We start from the raw sequence: 21,991 nt of genomic DNA on the forward strand, positions 1-21,991 counted from the left end.
TTTTGTGGTACAAAGCTGTATTACGAGACTTCATAGTTGAGATTTAGTCATTACTATCAGTAAATATACGTACAGAAATGCACCAAAATATTTTTGATGATCAGTGTTCTTTTGTAACTACAGTAGTGGCTTTCTAGAAAAGTGAGCCTGACACTGAACAAAGCCAAAATTATGAATTTGTTAGTATTACCTGAAATTAAGGGAACTCTAAGGCATTAAAAATTACTTTTAAGGTCATCTTTATGCCCTTTTCTGGTACATATATTCTGCTTTGTTTGTAGTTTTTATTATATGTGGTATAATATGAAATTTGATAACAACAAACAACAAAACTTGAACACTGTTCCCTTAAAAAACAAATGCATACATAAAATACACAACAAAAGAACAAGAAAACTTCATTTGTAACTACATTTTATTTATTTGTAGAAGCAGTGACTGATGTCCCCGCGACCCTGAGAAGGACCAAGTGGGTTAGATAATGGATGGATGGATGGATGGATGGATGGATGGATGGATGGATGGATGGATGAATGGACTGATGCAATAGTTCAGTTCCACAGTTCAGGTGTGCAGGTGAAAGCAGAAGCTCTTTATTCTGAGATGAGGGAGGGCAGGCTTTGAAGCACACTGGTCCAGAAATGTACATAACGCAGCCTCTGCTGCTGCCTGACAGAGTTTCTGTCTGTATCATGATTGAGTTCCAGAAACTGGTGTGTATTGTTGTTGAATTTGGGCCAAGCGACAGGCACTTTCAGGTCTCCACTGTTGGGGTCCCTGTAGACAGAGGATGGTGAAAGTGAAATGATAAACTTTAAAATGAACCAGGGTTAGTTTCAGGTTAAGTTTTGATTTTTGTTTGCTTATTCATACCCAGTTTTGGCAAAGTTGGTCCAGTAGGCAATCATGTAGCCTGAGATGTCGCGATGGCGAGGCCAGTATCCCAGTGGTGTGGAGAAAGGCTTTCCGAACACATACTGCAAGTCATCAGCGTGATCAGCTCCCATCCAGCTGGGATAAGGCGTGAGAAGACCACCCATACGGTTGGGCTCAGAAAAGAGATATGAGTATGTGCGTCCAGTTCTGTAATGTGACGTGACAACAATACATGTAAAAATGAATGAAAAAGCACTCAATACCTTCAAGCTAATCAAACCTAAAGTCGACAGTATTGTGAAACCCAGCAGATATCTGTATTTTCAAACAGGATCCCATGATTGTATTTGGATGGCGGTATTCAAGGTCCTCAAGTTTTATTTGTTTGGAGGAAAGCATGAAGACCTCAACGGAAACTCATTTTAGGAAGATGAATACAGACATAAAGACACACTGAATGTTGATTCTACTTAAACTTTTGACATTACCCAATGTCGATTTGGAGTTAACCTTCCATCCATCTATTATCTATGTCCTTTCAGTCATGACCCAAAGCTCATTACCACAGGTGAGGGTGGGAACAGAGACTGACTGTTAAACCGAGAGCTTCACCTTTCAGCTCAGCTCCCTCTTTACCATGATGAACCGGTACAATAACCACATCACTGCCGCAGCTGTACCTGTCAATATGACGCTCCATCCTTCCCGAACTCCTGAACAAGACCCTCAGATGGTTGGGATACTTAAGAGAAGATACTCCTCCACTTGGGGCAGGGTCTCTCCACTGACTGGGAGAGGGCAGACCATCTCATTTTGGTGGAGGACCATTGCCTCAGATTTGGGAGACATCGTCTCTGTTGCTTCACACTTGGCTGCAAAACACCCCAGTACATGCTGTAGGTCCAGGTTTGATGAAGCCCGCAGGACAACTTCATCTGCAACAGGCATTGGACAGCCCTGAACAAGAGGCCCCAGACTCTTTGCTCCTAAATGCCTTCTCCAAATGCTAAAAAAAACACATGTGGACTGCGTCACCGAACTCTCATGAACCCACAAGCACACTATGGAGAGTGTGGAGCTGGTCCAGTGTTACATGACCAGGACGAACACTGCATTGTTCCTCCTGGAGCTGAGGTTCAGCTATCCGCCGAATCCTTCTCTCCAGTGCCCTGGAATGGATTTTCCTAGGGATGCTGAGGAGTGTGATCCCCCTTATAGTTGAGTAGAGACAAAAGGTACTCAGACTGAATCTCATCCACCCCCAGTGCCTTGCCAGTGAGGAGCTTAAGTGATGGAAGAATCTACCTCTGAGACCTCAGCCTTCGCTTCCTCCATGGACGGGATTGAGGCGGTCCTCAGAGTATTCCTTGCACCGTCCAATAATATCTCCAGTTGTGGTCAGCAGGTCGATTGACAGTTTTGCCCCTCTCTTCACCCGAGTGTCCAAGACACGTAACCAGAGGTCAGATGACACAATAACACAATAACAAAGCCCACCATCTTTCACAGTGGGCAATGTCAGAGAAATGGAGAGTCCAGCCCTTCTTGAGGTGCTGGGCTCCAGAACCCAGGTTGACTAGATCTAGCTGGTACCACTCAACGTCCCTTATGCGCCCCAGTCGGGCCCACGCCATCCATTTGGGCTGAGCCCGGGCGGGCTCTGTGGGCAAAGGTCTGGCCACCAGGCACTCGGAGCCAACCTTCCCTTCTTTATTTGGTAGCTTTACACACAAACAGTTGTAAGTGGAGGTAGCATTGGAAAAATGGTTGAAGTTTGTTCACATTGTGTCTTTAACAGAGTCACCTTCAACACAACATTTTCAACTTACGTGGCTGCTGCAGCGTGAAGATAAAGAGCAGTCTGAGTAGGAACCAGAAAGATGTAGTCTGTTCCAATGGCCACAACAGTTTTCTTGATGGTTTCCCTGCTGGGATTGTTTCCCCAGTATGAAGTGTAGGTGGAGTATGCCTCAGTGGCACCAGCACTGCCCTTTTCCTTTGTGTAGGAAGCCAACAGCCTCTTCACGTCCTCACTACAACAAGCAGAACATGAAAGTTTCACACTGAAGTTTCAGTAAAACAAAATCTTATGGACAAAACTACCATTGGACCTTCAACTCAATTTTAATTCAGGTTCGGTAATGTGCTTTTAAATCTTTTTGCATCATACTAACCTTTCAGTAAGCCTTGAAAGCATAAAAATATGTGTGAATTAAAACGTAACCAAACAGTGCTGCTGAAGGATATTCTGTATATTTTCATCTGTTGATTTGTTTAAAGTTAAGCTATTATATCCTAATTACACACAGTAAACTCTACTGCAAAGTCGAATAACACTGATCAAACACATTTAACAATTTTTGATTACTAAATTCCCTTTATGTTCTTTTTCCAAAACATTAGTAGCACTACTTTCCCACAGTACAATGTGCTATTTAGAATAGATATACACTAAATATGGCTTATTGGGTATTCTTTAAAAAAATGCTGTCACATGCAATAGTTTGCTTTGTACAGTGCATATCTTCCAGCTCAGTTGATATGTTTAACATATTTTTACGATGAACGCATCAGGTGCACGAGCTAGGAATAGGAGGGCTTTACTGAAGTTCAGGGGCCAGTGAATAAAGTCTTTATGCAATTGTAATAAATTCTACTGAAAATTATTCAAATCTTACAGTCAAATGAACAAAATGTTTTCTTTGTGCATTTTACAATTTTCTGAAATGCACCTGGGCAGTTTAGAGCAGGGGTGTCAAACATAAGGCCCGTGGGCAAAAACTGGCCCACAGCCGTAAAGGAGAAGTGTTTTAGGGATTGTATTGTATTTTTCACCAAAGGTTTTCATTAAAATTATTTTTATGTTAACTTTTTTGTCATTTGGTCTTGAGAAAATGCAGACTTTTTCATCAAGGAGAACAAAGTAAAACTTTAAAGTTTACATTTAAATGTCTTTGTAGCATTATTTCATTGGACTGGCCCATTCAAGATGACACTGGGCTGTGTGTGTACTCTGAACAAAACCTCTGATTTAGAAGAAAACATGAAGTGATGCATAATTTTAATAAACAAAACTACGTGACTCCCCTCGCTGTTACCATTACATTATTAGGTTTCATCATGATTTCTTGCCAGGTTTTAATGTGAAGAAGATCTTGCTGAGATAAGAGATTCCCCTGATCCACATATTTCTGCTGCTGTGCTCCCAGAAGCTCTCTGGAGCACTGCAGGAACCAAATGGTTTGAACTCACGGGTCAGTGTCCACCAGCTGAGAGTTGATGGAGGGAACATCTAAGCCAGTGAAAAGATGTCCGTCCATGTCATTGACTCCAGCGATGTAGTCGATCTCCGCCGCGTTGTGGAACAAGTTCTGAGGTTCATCCGGCAGGAAGTCGCCGTCGACGGTGGCAGACAGGACCAAGTTGTTCACAATGGGATCTGACGAATACAGGCCACAGTTTGATAATCTACTTCATCTGGGAAAAGCTACACTGACTTTTGGAATCTGTGTTCCAAAGAAGGAATGTTTTCAAATTTCACAAGTAATGTTATACTTTATTTTATTTCTGTAAAAACTGATTTGACTGGTTCAAGGAACATAAGTACATCTATTGCTTTGTTGCAAAAATAGTTGCTGAACATTTGATTGCCTTTTAAGAAAATGACAATTGAAGATGATAGTAACAAATTACAACATCAACCTCAAGATTAAGCCTTTGCAATGCATTAACAAATACAAAACTGTCGAGCTAAAACAATGCCAATACACATTTTTTCTTTCATGCAGTTGATTTTCCAAACTGAGGTCACTGGTTGCAGTGCTTGGAATGGCTCAACCAAAGCATCAATGAGAACCTTTGGGCCTTTCATGTTCGCATCATCCAGTAAAAAGCTTGCAATGTATGGCTCTTCCACCTGAGGGCACAGTTGATGTTTCACTGTGACTGTACTACCTGTTTGCATGAAATATCCTCACATCTACTCCCAGTCACAGATATCACTCAGAATTTGCATCACAGTCATGCAATTAATTATATTTTCATTATTATTGGTGTGATCATAGGGATACTTTTCAGTATACTTTTCCATCACAATGCCTCACAATGAATAATGTCAAGATGGTACAAATCATGAATACAGGGTGTTTGGAGTGCTTACAATCTGGGGAACCGGACATTTCAAGAGTGCCTGCCATTGTCAGGATCACTGGATCAGTCATCTTCAAACAGGATGCCATTCTGCTATCGGTGGGGCAGTTGACCTTGAGAGCAACCTGAGGGGTGGAGGCAAATCATATTTAGTCGCTCCAAAGATCTCTCACTGGATATCCAACTTTAAATTTCTTCTAGGTATTTCCCATAAGGGTTAAGTGAGAAAATCAAAGAGTCTGATGTGTACCTCCTCTGCATACTTGCGGGGGTTTTTGTTGACTGCCCACGGACAGAGGGCGACGCCACTCTGGGAGATGGCTCTCTTGATTATTCCTTTGTTATGAGGGGTGAGAGTCTGTTGGAAAACAGGAAAAAAAAACATGAATGAACTATCAAATTCACCCAAATCCCCGGAAGTGGCTTACTGATTATGTACAGACATATGTTAATTGAAGTATGTCTTGTGGTAGGGTTTTGGGATTATTGAAAGTCTCTGGGAAGCAACCAATTTGCTTTGCAAAATGTTCTGGAGCTGTTGGAGTGGGAAAGGTTAAACCCTTTTTTTTATTATTAACTATGACATTTTTGAACCCGAAAGATGAAAATGGAACAAAGTGATTTCCCATCAATCATCTGATCTTGCTGACATTGATGAAAAATGCATTCAGAGACTTGGTTTGGCTCCATGTGAAAAAAAACAACCTTATTGTGAGATTACAATGAGATAAATGCCTACGTAAAATAAAAATTAAAAGAAGAAAAAGCTCCTCACCTGGAAGCTAACACTAGCTCCACCTGCAGACTCTCCAAAAATGGTGATGTTGTCAGGATTTCCTCCAAATGCACGGATGTTCCTGTGAACCCAGGCAATGGCAGCCTGCTGGTCCCACAGACCATAATTTCCTGACAAGGCAACATCATTCAAATCAGCTGAGTGTCACTGTTTTAAAAACTGGCGGTTGGTATCTGTCACCTACCGGGCATGTCGGAGTCTCCTGTACTCAGGAAGCCCAAAGCTCCCACACGGTAGCCCAGTGTCACCACGATAACGTCTCCTCTGTCTGCAAGCTCCTGCCCGTCATACAAGTAGTTATCCAAGAAGTTGGCACCCATTGAGCCTCCAACCAGGAAGCCGCCTCCATAGATCCAGACCATGACGGGCAGATTGGTGGACACTGCAAGATGAGAGAGGAGTTGTAGTGTTGATCTAATTTAGATGCCACTTTACAGGCTTGTGCAGGTCTTCACCTGAACTGCCATGAGGAACCCAGATGTTGAGGTAGAGACAGTCTTCACTGCCCATGGTGTCCGTCTGGAGAAGGTTCAACTGAAGGCATCTCCTCCTGTACTCAGTAGTCTTCAAAATACCTGATCAAAGACAGACATGTCAGATCATCAAAACCCTCAAAAGGAGGGAATGAACTCAACATGTGGCTGAAAATGCTAAATCCATTAGAGGCTTCATCTACACACCATCCCAGCCAGGGTGACGCTGAGGTTTCTGGAATCTCCCGGGAATGTCAGCAAAGGGAATCCCCCTGAAGCGATCCATGTGACGACGGAACCCAAGGCGAAAGTTCTCACCCTGCACCATCCCTCCCTCTGTGTACACCACCCCGAGCTGCAGACAGGAACCACAAGACAAGGCAGCAGACGGAGGTCACCCTGCACTGAAAGTTATCAACTGAAGTCCATTTTGATCACACTGGTTCAGATTTAGTTTTAGGCACTTACAGAGGTCGCAGAGACCGTCTCCAGGAAAACAGCCACAGCAACGACAACCAAAATCTCCAGCTTCGCCATCCTGACTGACCAAACTGTGGGTACCAGGTGACCACAAGACACACTTTTATTCAGGAGGCTCCGCCCCAAGACATCATCTGACCCCTCGGCAGACTGCGAGTCTGCAGGTTCATAGATATGATATCATATTTAACTACGACATACGACATGCTGAATGTGTCCAGACTGATCCAGGGTTTTTTTTTGTCCTTTTTCAGATTCAGACCTCATTTGACACTGCTGCTAGTTTTTTCTTGACCTGAAAATTCACAGTACATCATTGTTGTGCTTGACTACACAACACATTTGTCATATTACATTAGGTACTTGGTAAAAAAAAAACTGAAACTTTGGGAAAATTCCAACATAAATCTTCTTTGTGGAAGACAGATTTCTTTCTTTTTGTTTGTTTTTCAGCTTGTGCTTGTTTATCAGGAAGCCAGCCTCTTCTGAGTTTGCACAGCTGTTGGCCTGGTGCCCAAGTCGCACTGTTACGTCCAAAAAGAAAGATATCTACGGTCATAGTATTTTGAATTCATTTGCTACTCCTTCTTGTTTATAAAACTGAGGTTGTGTTAGAAAACACACACACCTCCCAGGTCATTTCAATGTAATCTTCTTTTTGTTCTTAAGAGTCAGAACAATAACTTTTTGTTTAAAGCACCAAAATGTTTGAAGTAGCTCACAAGAAATTGAAGAATGTTTCAGTCAAGCTCTTTTAAGAATAAAAGCAAAAAAATGTAAAAAAAAAAAAAAAAAAAAAAAAATATATATATATATATATATACATATATATATATATATATATATATATATATATATATATATATATATATATATATATATATGTTAAAAACAAAAAAAATCTACTGTATTCCAGGAAAAAACTAAATTACCCAATGATAATAGTATTTTTTAAATTTTTGATCATTTTTTTTTTTTACTTTTTAGTGTTGTTATCCTCTTTTCTAGATATTTCTCTAAATTTGCTGCTGTCAAACAAATGAGATCACCGTGTCGTATCACTAAATTTCAATAAATCACAGTGAAAAGCACCATTTCAAATTGACCGTGTCCAGTTACTGGTCATAAATCTGCATGGTTGCACACATGGCTATCCCTCCTGCCACACGGTGAGAAGGTTCAAAATCTGGCTCGGAGGAGTTTGCATGTTTTCCCTGTGAGTGTATGGACTCTACACAACTACAGTTTCCTTATTTCCCATATAGATATATATGTCCAACCCCGGTGTCAAAGTACCAGTGAACGACATGTGCAAACCGTACACCAGAACACTCATCTGAAGTGTGAAACATGACAGCTCCAACATAAAATATAAAAACGCAACAGAGCAGGAGAGCTCCGGATCCGCGCCGTGGCCTGCTCCACGGAGGTGCGTGAAGCAGGCCACGGCGCAGCTGCTGGAGCTCTCCCGTCAGCGGGAGAGCTCGGGATCTCCGCCCCTGGGTGGAGACGCACTCCATGACGGCCGCGGAGCACGCGGGGACCCGCCGCATAACCACATAGGCATGTGGAGCCGTTTACCCAATTGGCCGCAACTCAGCCCCTGGAAGTCAGGCACCCAGGCGCCGTGACAGCCGAGGCCAAGCCAAATTGCCTCTCTGCTGGGGAGGGGAGCTCCGCAATGTTCCCATCCGAGCTAATTGTGGCTAAGTTAGCGAAAACTGTCAGCTGACCCACCTGAAGACGGTAGACAAGCTGACTTTATGATAACACTGGCGATGGATGAAAAAATATAGCCAAAATGAGCGATTTTGCAGAGATTATGTCCCGCTCTGAAGCTCCCTTGTCGTGGCCCCCGCTAAATCGGTTGGATCTAAATAACTTCTGAAGGACTCCGAGCTGTACGATGTTTGTCTGAGTGACTATATGAGCATGCACACACCTATAAATAAGGTACAGGTGTCAAAAAACCAGAGTTGCCCTTTAAACTGCGCTTTTAAGAGTTGGACTTGCCATTGGACACTGTAGATCACTCTGTTCCAGCTGATCCGCTGAGTTGCTCAAGGATCTGTTTTAGGCCCTCTGGTGTTGTTGTACTTGATGCCTCTTGGTCAGCTGATTTGCAGTTTCAAAAATGTGTCATCAATTTTATGCTGATGACATACTTATTGTTGTTGCAACCAGAGGGAACCTTACACTGGATTTGGAGGTTAAAATGGTGTGTCAGGTGGAAGTGGCCAAACGCAAACATGTTTGTAATATCACGCGCTGCGCAGATGGTACGAAGAGCAGAAGTGGAAGAAATGGATGCAGAGTGTTCTTTCTCAAGGACACAGTTCAAAGATATCAGAGTAAAAGCAGTAAAAACAAGACCATATATGGATGCAGAACTAGGTGAGAACTTAGCTCAGGTGTGTTCTCCCTTAGATTTGAAAAGTGCGTGTGTGCACCAAGCTAATGAGCACAGTAGCTAATAAAGAGAAAAAAATATTTGTCTGTACTTTGCCGGGACTCCACCCCACCCTGGTGAGTTTAAGACTTCATTTGTGCCTTAGGAGCTCGGCACTCTCCTGCAGACATGCTGACATCCTGTGTGATTGTACTTTGAAGATTCAGTAAAGTTTTAAAAACATTTTCTGAATCTTTATTCCAGACAGCACACTGTCACTCCTGAGCACCTCTCCAGATAGCTCTTAAGTGATGTACCATTGTCTGAGCCATTTTCAAGGTGAGTGACATGCTAAGTCCAAAGTTCCAGTGTTAGGATGCCTATCAGCCACAGTGCAGCATGCAAATACAACAGTACCAGCTCACTTGTATGTTGTGAAGACAGGCACACCTTTGCTAGGATTGGATTTAATCAGAGTGCTGAGACTCGGTTGAACATAATGCTGTGCTCTCACCTTCAACCTCCTGAGCAGTAGGTCTTTGCCTCACCTGCAGCTCCAGTCACGAGGTTACAGATCCATCAGTGACGAGGGTACACACTGAGTCTTGCAACAGGTTTCATTCACAGAGTTAAAATCAAGGAGGGCGTTCAACCTGTCCAACAAAAGCTGCAAAGGCTTCCAGTCTCTGTCAGACAGGCTGTTTCAATGGATGTGATTGAGAGGATTGATGCATCTCCATGGGTAGCGTCCATCGTGATCACACACTAAAGAAAAATGGTAACATGAGACTGTGTGGGAACTGAAATGCGTGGAGCCACTGTTTTCACTGTGGAGCCATAGTGAACCGTATGGAGTGTGTACACCCCAAGCCTCCAAGCTCACGTCCCTGGTGCGGAAATATTTCAAAGGGGTCCAGAATTACTTGGATTACCAGTAAGAACATGACCACAGCCTGCAGGCAGTGCTAGCTACAGTAAAGGAGGCAGTTCAGTTTTAAGCCTCCATCTTAAAACTGAAAAATGCCATTTCAACCAAAACAGTTTACAAATCCTTGGTCAATTCCTTGGATGAGGATCACCCTAAAACTATCACAGGAACTCCAGCACCGAATGACACCACTACACTATGCTCATTCTTTGGCCTCACTGCATGATATACTAAGTTTGTCCAAAATGATGCATCCCTGGTTGAGCTCATGAGAGAATGCCTGTGTTTATAATACTTTCAGATGGACTGCAGCTGCACAGGTGAGCTTTAACATAGTGAAGACTTGCATTGTAAACAATTAACACCTGGCAGTTTTGACCCCACATTCAAACCATTGCTTCTACTGATGCTTCTGATTATGGTCTAGGGGCCATCCCAACACAAGTGCATCCTGATAAAACACAATGTAAAGCTGCATTTGCTCCATGTTCACTCAGACAGGCAGAACGTAAATATTCCATTATTGAGAAGGAGACATTGGCCTGTTTGGGATGCTGAAAATTGGAGAACTTTTCTGTGGGGGATAAGACTCACGCTGTGCACAGATCACCAGATCACCAGACTGCTTGCTGCAAAAGGGCTTGGATATGCTGGAATGCGTATTGCACAGCGGTCAGCCAGGCTTCTGTGTTTCACAGATGATGTGGGGTCTTTCCAGGTTGTTTCTCCCATCAGAAAAGAACGCTGAGCCAGTGATGGAGCCTGAGTTGGTTGCCCTGATAGACACAGAACTGAAAGCCCTTTCAGTGAAGGATTTCACTGTGGCATGTAAGGTGTGTCCGGAGCTTAGTGCTCTGAGAGTACAGATAAAAAAAGGATTACCTACAGCGCTGGGGCCTTACTTTTCTGTCAGAGATGACCTCTCACTCCAAGACGTTGCAGTTTACAGGGGCCCTCAAAGAAGTATCGTTGCTGTGGCCTTCAGAAACAAACTTGTTAACTTGGCACATGAAACCCATCAGGGTATTGTACGCACTTGCAGATAAGAGATTTATGTTGGTGGCCAAGTGGGACGTGTGTGCAGGAGATCATCGGGGCATGTGTGACATGATGATAAAAGTGCCAAAACACATGCTGCACCACTTCAGCCTGTCCCACTGCCATCAGCAAACTGAGACTGCTGTTATGCAGTGACACCAATCAACTTCTACACCAAGAGGCCAGAGGTCGCCTTTACTCGACCTCTGGCCGCCTTTACTATTATCACAGCCACGACGATCAACACTTTCCTGTCTGCAGTGTTTTCCAGGTTTGGCAGTCCAACAGAGCCCATTAGTGGTTTCTGGTCACAATTTCCCTTAAAGCGATACTTCAACATTTTGGCAAATTGGCCCATTTAGGGCAATTCCCTAGTCATTTAGAACAGCCTGCTTGCTTTTTTTGTGAGGGTGAGCTGTTGTTTATTCATCGGTGGGTCTGAGGAGAGCTTCACGGCGGACATAATGGAAGTGGATGGTACAGTTGCTTCCCTCATCAAACTCATCAAATACACAATCCAACAACCCCAAAACACTTTGGTGGACATGTTATAATCCCCACATTCACTACGCTGTGAAATATTAATGCAAAATTACGAGATTGAGTGGTTTTTGCGAAGATTGCTAAGACGGAACTACTTACTAAACATGGCGTCTGGGCGTAGTGATCTCAAAAGAAAAAGTAGTTCCCAGTATTTGCTTCAGTGTCGTAATGCTACAATATTATTTGTAGGTGTTTCACAGCGTAGTGAATGTGCGGATTATAACGTGTCCATCCGAGTGTTTTGGGGTTGTTGGATTGTGTATTTGATGAGTTTGACGAGGGAAGCAACTGTACCATCCACTTCCATTATGTCCGCCGTGAAGCTCTCCTCAGACCCACCGTTGAATAAACAACAGCTCGCCCCTCACAAAAAAAGTAAGTAGGCTGTTCTAAATGACTAGGGAATTGCCCTAAATGGGCCAATTTGCCAAAATATTGAAGTATCGCTTTAAGTGAGTTTGCAGATTTCTTATCAGTAAGAGACATTGAGCACAGAAAAGTGCCTCTGTATTATCCTCAAGCAAACAGAGCCATAGAACACTGGAACCGTGTTATTGATGGGATGCTTCTCAGCACTGAGCAGGGGAAGATGAGTTCAAAAAAGATTGTAAAGGTCATGCTTGAGTCTGCAGTTTCATTCATTGATTATTCTAAATTACATGAACCCACAACAATATGGCTGAAAACAGAAATAATACCACCACCACAAGGATGAAAAACAAACGCTGTATTGACTACAAATGCAAAGAATGAAATGAAACTCTTCTGTGTATTGTTTGCTGGCACGCTTTCATTAGAGCTTGTTTATGAAAAGATGGTATTATCCAAGTTTCAAAACTGCAGCAACTCCTACCGCACATAAAGACCGGTCTCAGAAAATAATCTTTACCCAGTAGAAAAATACAATCAACAGTACCAAATCAGTATTTTATTTGAAGTGTCGATAACCTTAAATTGTTCACAGATTTTTTTTTTGTAACTTTTTGGCTTTTCCCCTCAAAAAAAATAAACAATTGTGGATTTTAACTTGCAAATACATATATATCAAATGCAACAAAAGAATAACACATTACTGACATTTATCAGGTTATTCCATAAATATACAACTTGTATGTATAGAAGCATCCTTTGGTTTTACATTTAGGACAATACTCTGAGCTTCTACTTATCACGCTGAGGTGATGTGGTAAATAAACCTTGCGTATGAAGTTACACTGTGAGATTCTGTTTCGACTGCAATGGAAATCGTTACTACAAATCAACTGCTGTGTGCTCGATGTTTAAAATCAATGACTCAGCAAACAAACTTGCTCATTACAGAGGGTTTGGTTGCAGGCAACGTCTCTACGTCAGTCTCCTGCTATCAGATTTCAGTAAATGATGTCGAGTCGACTAAACCGCCAGCTGTGTTTGGACTGAAGAAGACAGCTGAATCTAAACCTCAGAGCAAAACTTGCATGTATAAAGGAATACTCTGAAGATTTTGGACCCAAGCCCTATCCCGATCATTTACACAGTGAGATAAGCTCATAAATACCTTTTTGTGTCCATTCGTCCAGTCGCTGGCTCCCAGCTGTTAGCATCGTAGTTAGCTTAGCTCAACTGCGGGAGGTGAAGAGGAGACAGAGCCGGACTGACAAAAGTGTGACTCAGCCTTCCGCGGAGCACGATGCTTGTGCAGATCTGTGTGTATCAAAATGTCATTTTAACGGATTGAAAAGATAACACGCCTTCTAAAATGTTTTATAACCATTCGGATGTACTTCACGTGCTAATACGCCGTCCCCTGGACCACTGGAAGGAGTACTTTGTCCACTTTCGTCAGTCCAGCTCTGTTTCCTCTTCACCTCCCGCAGTTGAGCTAAGCTAACTACGATGGTAACAGCTGGGAGCCCGCGGCTGAACGAATGGACACAATAAAGGTATTTATGAACTTGTCTCACTTTGTAAATGATAGGGATAGGGCATGGGTCCAAAATCTTCGGAGTATTCTTTTAAATGCTTTGTTTAGTTACTAAGCAATGAAGTGCTATTTTCAGTGGCATCTCTACAGTAAGTGGGTCTTAGCCCTTTATGGGTAAAAATATTCAACTTTTTCTAATAGTACAAATGCACTAAAACAAAGGTATTATAAATATATGAAGGTCATTAAGTCACCATTTCAGTAGATCAAGTTTGGGTTTATGTGGTCCATGATGAGTTTGTGGTCCAGATTTAAGTCACTGCAACAAATATTTTGCTGAACTTCAACCTTGACTGGCACAAGGTCTGTCTTGAAGATTTTTTAACCTTTTTGGTACATGTTGGGGAACAGGCCGGCAGAAAAAAAAAAGGCAACGTCAGAGTTTGTATGTTTTTCTGGAAAACTGTATCTTAGGTTGTAAAGTGTACACACAACAACTGGAATTTATCCTGAAAGCCAGTCTGAGATTTTACCAATGACATATTGGCTGAGAAAAATCCACATTTGCTTTTTTGCTTGATTTTTATGGACTTAATGCTCACTAGATGCTAGACTGACTCACTACGCCATTTTGTGGTACAAAGCTGTATTACAAGATTCGAGGGGAGCAATTTAGCCATTAATTTCAGTAAATATTTGGGTGGCAATGCACATAAATATTTTTGAGTGTTCTTTTGTAGTGGTTTTTCTAAATACGTAAGCCTGACACTAAACAAAGCCAAATTTATGAATTTGTTAGAAATACTTCAAATAAATTAAAGAATTATTTCATTTCCTGTCAAAATCAAGGGACCCCAAAAGGCCTTATTTAAGGTGTTCAATTATGCCCTTTTCTGGTACATATACAGTATTCTGCCTTGTGTGTAGTTTTTATTAAATATGTCAAAATGTGAAGCTGAATAACAAAAAAACTAAGATGATGAGGCTGGGGTCAAATTACAAACAATAGATGCTGTATGTGAGCAGTATGAGCAAAAACAAGGAGAATTGGGGGATGATTGTGCATTTGATGAGACAGTAAGCTGAAAAACCAATTCTTCTTTTAGACCAATTGTGAACTGATAACCGACACAATGAGCCAACAAAAGAACCAGAAACTGTCATTTGCAGCTAACTTCCATTTATTCATAGAAGTAGTGACTGATGACTGATCCACAGCTCAGGTGTGCAGGTGAAAGCAGAAGCCCTTTATTCTGAGGCGACTGTGGGCAGGCTTTGCAGGTCGCGGGTCCAGAATTGCACATAGGTCAGCCTCTGCTGATTTCCAACAGACTTCGAGTTTGTATCATGATTGAGTTCCAAGAACTGGTGTGTGTTGCTGTTGAATCTGGGCCAAGTGACAGGCACACTCAGGCCTCCACTGTTGGGGTCCCTGTGGACAGAAGATGGGTAAAATGGAATGATACTCTTTAAAATGATTCAGTGTGAGATTCAGGTTAAGTTTTGGGTTTTGTCTGGATATTCATACCCAGTTTTGGCAAAGTTGGTCCAGTAGGCAATCATGTAGCCGGAGAGGTTGCGGTGGCTGTCCCAGTATCCCAGTGGTGTGGAGAAAGGCTTTCCGAACACAAACTGCAAGTCGTCAGTGTGATCGGCTCCCATCCAGCTGGGGTACGGCGAGAGAAGACCGCCCATACGGTTGGGCTCAGAAAAGAGATAGGAGTATGTGCGTCCAGTTCTGTAATGTGACATGAAAAAAATATGTAAACGAATGAACAACGTAAAAGGCTGAACTTTGTTCCCATGATGTGACAAACCCTTAACAGAGACACCTTCAACACATTTTAAACTTACGTGGCTGCTTCAGCGTGAAGATAAAGAGCAGTCTGAGTAGGAATCAGGAAGGTGTAGTCTGTTCCAATGGCCACGACAGTTTTCTTGATGGTCTCCCTGCTGGGATTGCTTCCCCAGTGTGAGGTGTAGGTGGAGTACGCCTTAGTGGCACCAATACTGCCCTTCTCCTTCGTGAAAGCAGCCAGCACTCTCTTCACGTCATTACTGCAGAACATCAAGGAACGTCAGAACAACAAGTTTTCATACTGAATTTTTCAGTAAACACATATTTCACGATTTTTGATACTAATTTCACTTTGTGTTCTTTTTCCAAAATATTATTTGGACTAATTTCCCAAAATGTAATTTGCTATTCCCAATAAATATACACTACATATGATTCATTGGGTGTATTTCAAAAATACGCTGTCCCGTGCAATAGTTTGTTTTGTACAGTGCATATCTTCAAGTTCAGTTGATAGTATTTTTTGGGATTAATGCATCAGGTGCACTAGCTGAACGCAATTATTTTTTTGTGCATTCAACTAATTTCTGAAATGTAAAATCATAAGTTTAGAACAGGGGTGTCAAACATAAGGCCCGTGGGAAAAAAAACAGCACACAACAGTGAAAGGAGAAGTGTTTGAGGCATTTTACGGCACTTTTCAACATAAGGATCCTTTGAAATTGGTTTTATGTTAAGTTCGTTGTTATTTATTTGGTCTTGAGGAGATATAGACACTTTAATCACGGATAACAAAGAAAAACTTTAAAGTTTAAATTTACAGGTTTTTATGGCACTACCTTATTGGTCCGGCCCATTCAAGATGAAACTGGGCTGTATGTGGCCTCTGAACTACACCACTGATTTAGAAGAAAACATGAAGTGATGCACAATTTAACAAAAACAAAACTATATGATGCCCCTTGCTGTTAGGATATATCAGTATTTCTTGCCAGGTGTTACTGTGAAGAAGAGCATGCTGGGATAAGGGATTCCCCTGATCTCTGGAGCACTGCAGGAACCAAATGGTTTGAACTCACGGGTCAGTGTCCACCAGCTGAGAGTTGATGGAGGGAACATCTAAGGCAATGAAAAGATGTCCGTCCATGTCGTTGGCTCCAGCGATGTAGTCGATCGCTGCTGCGTTGTGGAACAAGTTCTGAGGCTCATCCGGCAGGAAGTCGCCGTCGATGGTGGCAGCCAGGACCAAGTTGTTCACAATGGGCTCTGATGAAGACAGGCCACAGTTTGAAGATTTACTGCATTTGGGCTAGACCGAAACATCATTGAGAACCTTTTAGTCTTTCGTGTTAGCATTAACTCGTTCAAGGCTTTTACATTGCAATGCATTGCTCTTCCACCTGAGGGCACAGTTGATCTTTCACCGTGACTGTACTGCCTGTTTGCATGAAATATCTGAAGCTTCCTTCAAACTTACATCCAATTATACCCCTTTCACACTGCAACTAGCGGGTCGACCCGTGTTTTCGACCCGTGTTTTCAACCCGCTAATCGCCTTTTGTGTCCTTTCACACTGCATGCAGACCCGCGTCTAACCGCTTGCTGGCGAACCGCGTCGCTGCGTCTTCCCGCGCTGATCGTGTCCCGCGTTGATGACATCATCAGCGCGACGGAGCAAAGCGAAAGTAAACAATGCAGCGGAACACAGTCCCCATTACCTGTAGACGAATCTCCTCTTCCCCACGGATCCAGAGGAGCTCTCTGGTCTCGCTATCTTGCCAATACTGGGTCATGTTGACGAAGGAAATCTCATGCTGTGTCCAGAAACAACAACTAGCGCGCTAACGTAGCCACGCTGCGTCGACGTCGTCACGTAAGTTACCGCGTCGGCTCGTGTCTGCCTTTGACACTCCCTTTCGCCCCTCCCACTAAAAGGCGATAGTAGCGACCCGCTAAAAACCCGGGTCGATTGCAGGGTTGAAAAATCCGGGTCTAATGCCGAGTGAACACTTTCACACTGCCACGAGGACCCGGGTAATTAGCGGGTTTAAACGGGTTTTTTGGCCAGTGTGAAAGGGGTATCAGACATATCAGGAGGAGAAGCACAGCACCACAATCATGCTAATTAATTTTATAACTGATAAGGTGTGATCATAGTGACACTTTCAAATATATTTTTCCATCACAATGCATCACAATCAACAATTGAATGAAGTTAATGAGATGATACAAATTTTGACTACAGGATGTTTGGAGTGCTTACTGTCTGGGGAACTGATAATGTCGATCGAGCCTGCCAATGTCAGGGCCTTTGGATCAGCCATCTTCAAACAGGCTGCCATTCTGCTATCGGTGGGACAGTTGACCTTGCGAGCAACCTGAGGAGTGAGATTAAATCATCGTTAGTTGGCCCAAGGGTTTGTTCGTGGCTGTCCAACTTTGAATTTTCATTTAGGTATTCCCCATGTTGGGATTCGCAGCGCAACGAAAAACTTTTCATTTGTCAAGATTTAAAAATTTTGTGTGAGGCTATCCACAGGCTCACAACAGCGGTTGGAGAGCAGTCCCTCCTTATCAGAAACACTCCCAGAATCCACCTGTGAAAGTATGTAACGAATCCTGATTGTATGGCTTCCACAGACCTGGCAATAGGCGACATGTCTCCTGTTTCCTCCACCCGCTCTGCCAGGGCTCTAGCCGGTTAGCCACACCAGCTAACAACTTACAGGGAAGAGGCCAGAGGACAGATCCAGTCTGTCCCATGCTTCAACTTCTTCTGCACCAGCAACAAGCAACCTTAGCACAGAGCTGCTAACCCAGCTAAAGGATAAACCACAGCTAGCCCAATGGTGCTAGCTTCACCAAAGCAACTCTTCTTCAAAGACAGTGAAGGCGTGGTAACTCTCTGGGCACTAGCAACGAAGAAGTTTTGACAAGCTGTTTGATTCCATGATGTATTAATTTAATTATGTGATTGCTTACTTGTTGATGAGCTGAGGATTAGTTAAACAGTCTGTAAGCTAATGATCGCTTTGCCTCACCCAACGCCAGGTCTGCAAGTTAATCGTTAATACTGAACAGTAATGCATAATCCTACACCCATCACAAGAAAACAACATCACATATGTAACTGAACGTCATCCACATGATTTGAGGCAATGTACAACACGGATCACACAGGGACTCATTTTGCAAAGTTATGTTCGAGAAGCGGGCTAAACAGTTTCTCATTCTTTGTCTCGCAGACTGAATGAGAGGCCATGCTTCTGTAGCAGGATGAGCTCTTAAGAACTCCAGAATCTCTCAGGTTTTACTATTAAAATTTGGTCATTGTTAATAATTTAATCATTAATCCAAATTCCAAAATAGCAGTTTAATCGAGTTTACAAGAGTGATTTCTATGAAATGCCCATCATTTATTTTTATAGGTGGTGCCCTGGAGGTTAGCTGATGTACATCAGATTGCAAATTTTTTGATAATTAATGACCTTTAATAATCATTTAGCCAATTTGATCATAAGTTGTTCTCCAGCAATATGGTATCCCTAAGTTGAAATCCCAACACCCATAAGGTCAAGTGAGAAAATCAAAGTGTACCTGCTCTGCATACTCGCGGGGGTTTCTGTTAACCGCCCACGGACAGAGGGCGACGCCACTCTGGGAGATGGCTCTGCGGATCATTCCTTTGTTGTGAGGAGTCAAAGTCTGTTGGAAAATAGAAAAGAAAAATCTTAAATGAGTAATGAAATTCACATAAATTCCCTGAATTGGGACAAACGATTCATTCATCACCGGACGAATGAATCATCTTCAAACAGCCCGTCAATTCTCTTTGGTTGATCTTTGGCTTTTGACGCTCTGATCACTCTTGTTGTCCTAATACATGAAAATTCATCTGTTCAAAATGTTCAAAGACCCTATCCCCCTCCAAAAAATTACCTTGTAAGTCAAATTTGTGAAATTGCTTACTAATCATGTGCAGACTTACGCTTATTGAAAGCATATTTTGTGATAAGGTTTAGGGATTCTTGAAAGCCTTTTGTTCAGCAAAGCTTTCTGGAGCTGTTGATGCCAGAGAAACAGGAAATAGTTGTTTGATCTCTACACCGAGCTGATAACTGACAGTTCTGCTAGGGTTAAAAGAGGTATCCTGCTTGTTTTGTGAAAGCCTTAAGAAAGTCTCCTCACACCATAGCACAACATGGCTTGAGAGATCGTTGAGGTTTCAGTAAGATCTGATAATTTGCCAAACACTAACAGGTTCTTATCATATTTCTCGGGAAGGAAGGATTATCAAACCTTTTTGTTTGTTTTAATTTAAATTTTTTTTAACCTGAAAGATGAAAATCGAACAAAATGATTTCCCATCAGTTATCTGATCTTGATGCCAATGATGAAAAATAGGTTCAATTATTTTGTTGGTTTGACTATATGTGAAAAAAGCATTATTCTGAGAGTACAGTGAGATAAATGCCTGCATAAAATAAAAACAAAAAAGCTCCTTACCTGGAAGCTAACACTAGCTCCTCCTGCAGACTCTCCAAAGACAGTGATGTTGCTGGGATTTCCTCCAAATGCACGAATGTTCCTGTAAACCCAGGCAATGGCAGCCTGCTGGTCCCACAGACCATAATTTCCTAACAAGGCAACATCATTTAAATCAGTTGAATGTCAATGTTTTTAAAACTGACTGTTGGTATCTGTCACCTACCGGGCATGCTGGAGTCTCCTGTACTCAGGAAGCCCAGAGATCCCACACGGTAGCCCAGTGTCACCACGATAACATTTCCTCTGTCTGCAAGCTCCTGCCCGTCGTACAGATAGATATCCAAGAAGTTGGCACCCATTGACCCTCCAAGCAGGAAGGCACCTCCATAGATCCAGACCATGACGGGCAGATTGGTGGACACTGCAAGTTGAAAGAGGAGTTGTAGTGTTGATCTAATTTTGATGCCACTTTACAGGCTTGTGTAGTTCTTCACCTGTAGTGCCATGAGGAACCCAGATGTTAAGGTAGAGACAGTCTTCATCGCCCATTGTGTCAATCTGGAGAAGGTTCAACTGAAGGCATCTCCTCGCGAATGCCGTAGCCTTCAATGTACCTGATCAAAGATCACAGATAAGCAAAACCCTCAACAGGAGGGAATGAACTGGACCAATACTTTAATATGTGGCTGAAAATGCTAAATCCATTCAAGGCTTGGTCTACGCACCATCCCAGCCAGGGTGACGCTGAGGTTTCTCGAACCTCTTGGGAGGAGCAGCAAAGGGAATCCCCCTGAAGCGATCAACATAACGACGGTACCCAACGCTAAAGTTCTCGCCCTGCACCCTTCCTCCCTCTGTGGTCACCACCCCCAGCTGCAGACAGGAACCACAAGACAAGGCAGCAGATGGAGGTTACCCTGCATTGAAAGTTATCAACTGAAGTCTTAATTTGATCGCAGATTTAGTCTTAGGTACTTACAGAGGTCGCAGAGACCGTCTCCAGGAATACAGCAACAGCAACAAGAACCAGAATCTCCAGCTTCGCCATCCTGACTGACCAAACTGTGGGTACCAGGTGACCACAAGACATACTTTTATTCAGGAAGCTCCGCCCCAAGACATCATCTGACCCCTCGGCCGGTTCCTCGATGTGACATAATATTTAATTACCTGATACTGAATGTGTCCAGACTGATCCAGGCTTTTGTGTTTTCTTTTATAGGCTTCAGAAACTCATTTGACACTGCTACTGGTTTTTCTCTTCACCTGACAAGTCACAGTATGCACCATTGTTGTGCTTGAAAAAAAAAAAGAACCTTCGAAAAGATTCTATGAGAGATCTTGTTTATGAGAGAGAGATTTTTTTTTCTTGTTTGTTTTCCCGCTTGTGCTTGTTTATCAGGAAGCCAGCCTTTTCTGGGTTTGCACAGATGTTGGCTTGGTTTCCAAGTCGCACTGCTGCGTCCAAAAATAAAGATATCTACGGTCATAGTATTTTGAATTCACTTACACTACTACTCCTTGTTTATAAAGCTCTGGTTGTGTTGTGAAACACACAGACTGCTCAGGTCATTTCAGTGTAACCTGCATTCTGTTCTCAAGAGTCAAGAAGGGGCGGTACACCTGTCAAACGGTAACGCAGTCTGAGTTCTCTAAACAATAAAAATAAATAAAATCCAAAATTATGCTTCTTTTCTGGGAAAACAAGTTCTCCTTTTATCGTAATTTTGTGAGTTTTTTTTTTTTAATGTTTTAGTATATTTGTTTGAATTTTTTGTTTTTCAGTTTCAATTTTTTTTTTTTTTTTAATAATTTTTAGTTATTTTACAGCATTTGTTGCTGTCACAAAAAAAGGTTGTTACCTTACCTATCACTAAATCGCAGTGAAAAACAACATTTTAAATTGGCTATGTCCAGTTACTTGATCTAAATCTTCACAATGGTACAGTGATTAGCACTCCCACCGGTGAGGAAGTGAGAAGATTCAAATTCTGGCTCTGTGGAGTTTGCATGTTTTCCCCATGTGTCCATGGGTTTCCTTTCTGGACTCCAGTTTCAAAAAACATGCATGTGAGGTTAAGTGATGATCCAAATTGCTACTAGGCGTGAATGTGTTTTCCTTGTGGTGGA

General features: G+C 42.4%; 2 protein-coding genes across 2 annotated transcripts; both read right to left on the minus strand.

Annotated features, from left to right (window-relative positions):
* Positions 1 to 593: 593 nt before the first annotated feature.
* On the minus strand, positions 594 to 6,831 carry LOC115383002 (bile salt-activated lipase-like). The gene is made up of 11 exons (XM_030085008.1): positions 6,763 to 6,831; positions 6,502 to 6,649; positions 6,277 to 6,396; positions 6,006 to 6,203; positions 5,801 to 5,931; positions 5,276 to 5,383; positions 5,036 to 5,150; positions 4,129 to 4,315; positions 2,706 to 2,909; positions 874 to 1,083; positions 594 to 777 (listed from the first exon to the last, which is right to left on the minus strand). The coding sequence occupies exons 1-11, from the start codon at positions 6,829 to 6,831 to the stop codon at positions 594 to 596; spliced, it is 1,674 nt and encodes a 557-aa protein (XP_029940868.1).
* A 7,992-nt stretch (positions 6,832 to 14,823) lies between these two features.
* LOC115382969 (bile salt-activated lipase-like) lies at positions 14,824 to 20,909 on the minus strand. The gene is made up of 11 exons (XM_030084965.1): positions 20,841 to 20,909; positions 20,587 to 20,734; positions 20,356 to 20,475; positions 20,085 to 20,282; positions 19,880 to 20,010; positions 18,971 to 19,078; positions 17,637 to 17,751; positions 16,453 to 16,639; positions 15,430 to 15,633; positions 15,104 to 15,313; positions 14,824 to 15,007 (listed from the first exon to the last, which is right to left on the minus strand). Exons 1-11 carry the CDS (start codon positions 20,907 to 20,909, stop codon positions 14,824 to 14,826), a joined length of 1,674 nt encoding a protein of 557 aa, XP_029940825.1.
* Positions 20,910 to 21,991: the final 1,082 nt, after the last annotated feature.

Source organism: Salarias fasciatus (assembly GCF_902148845.1).
Source record: "Salarias fasciatus chromosome 7 unlocalized genomic scaffold, fSalaFa1.1 super_scaffold_4, whole genome shotgun sequence".
In the NCBI taxonomy this organism is placed as follows: Eukaryota; Metazoa; Chordata; class Actinopteri; order Blenniiformes; family Blenniidae; genus Salarias; species Salarias fasciatus.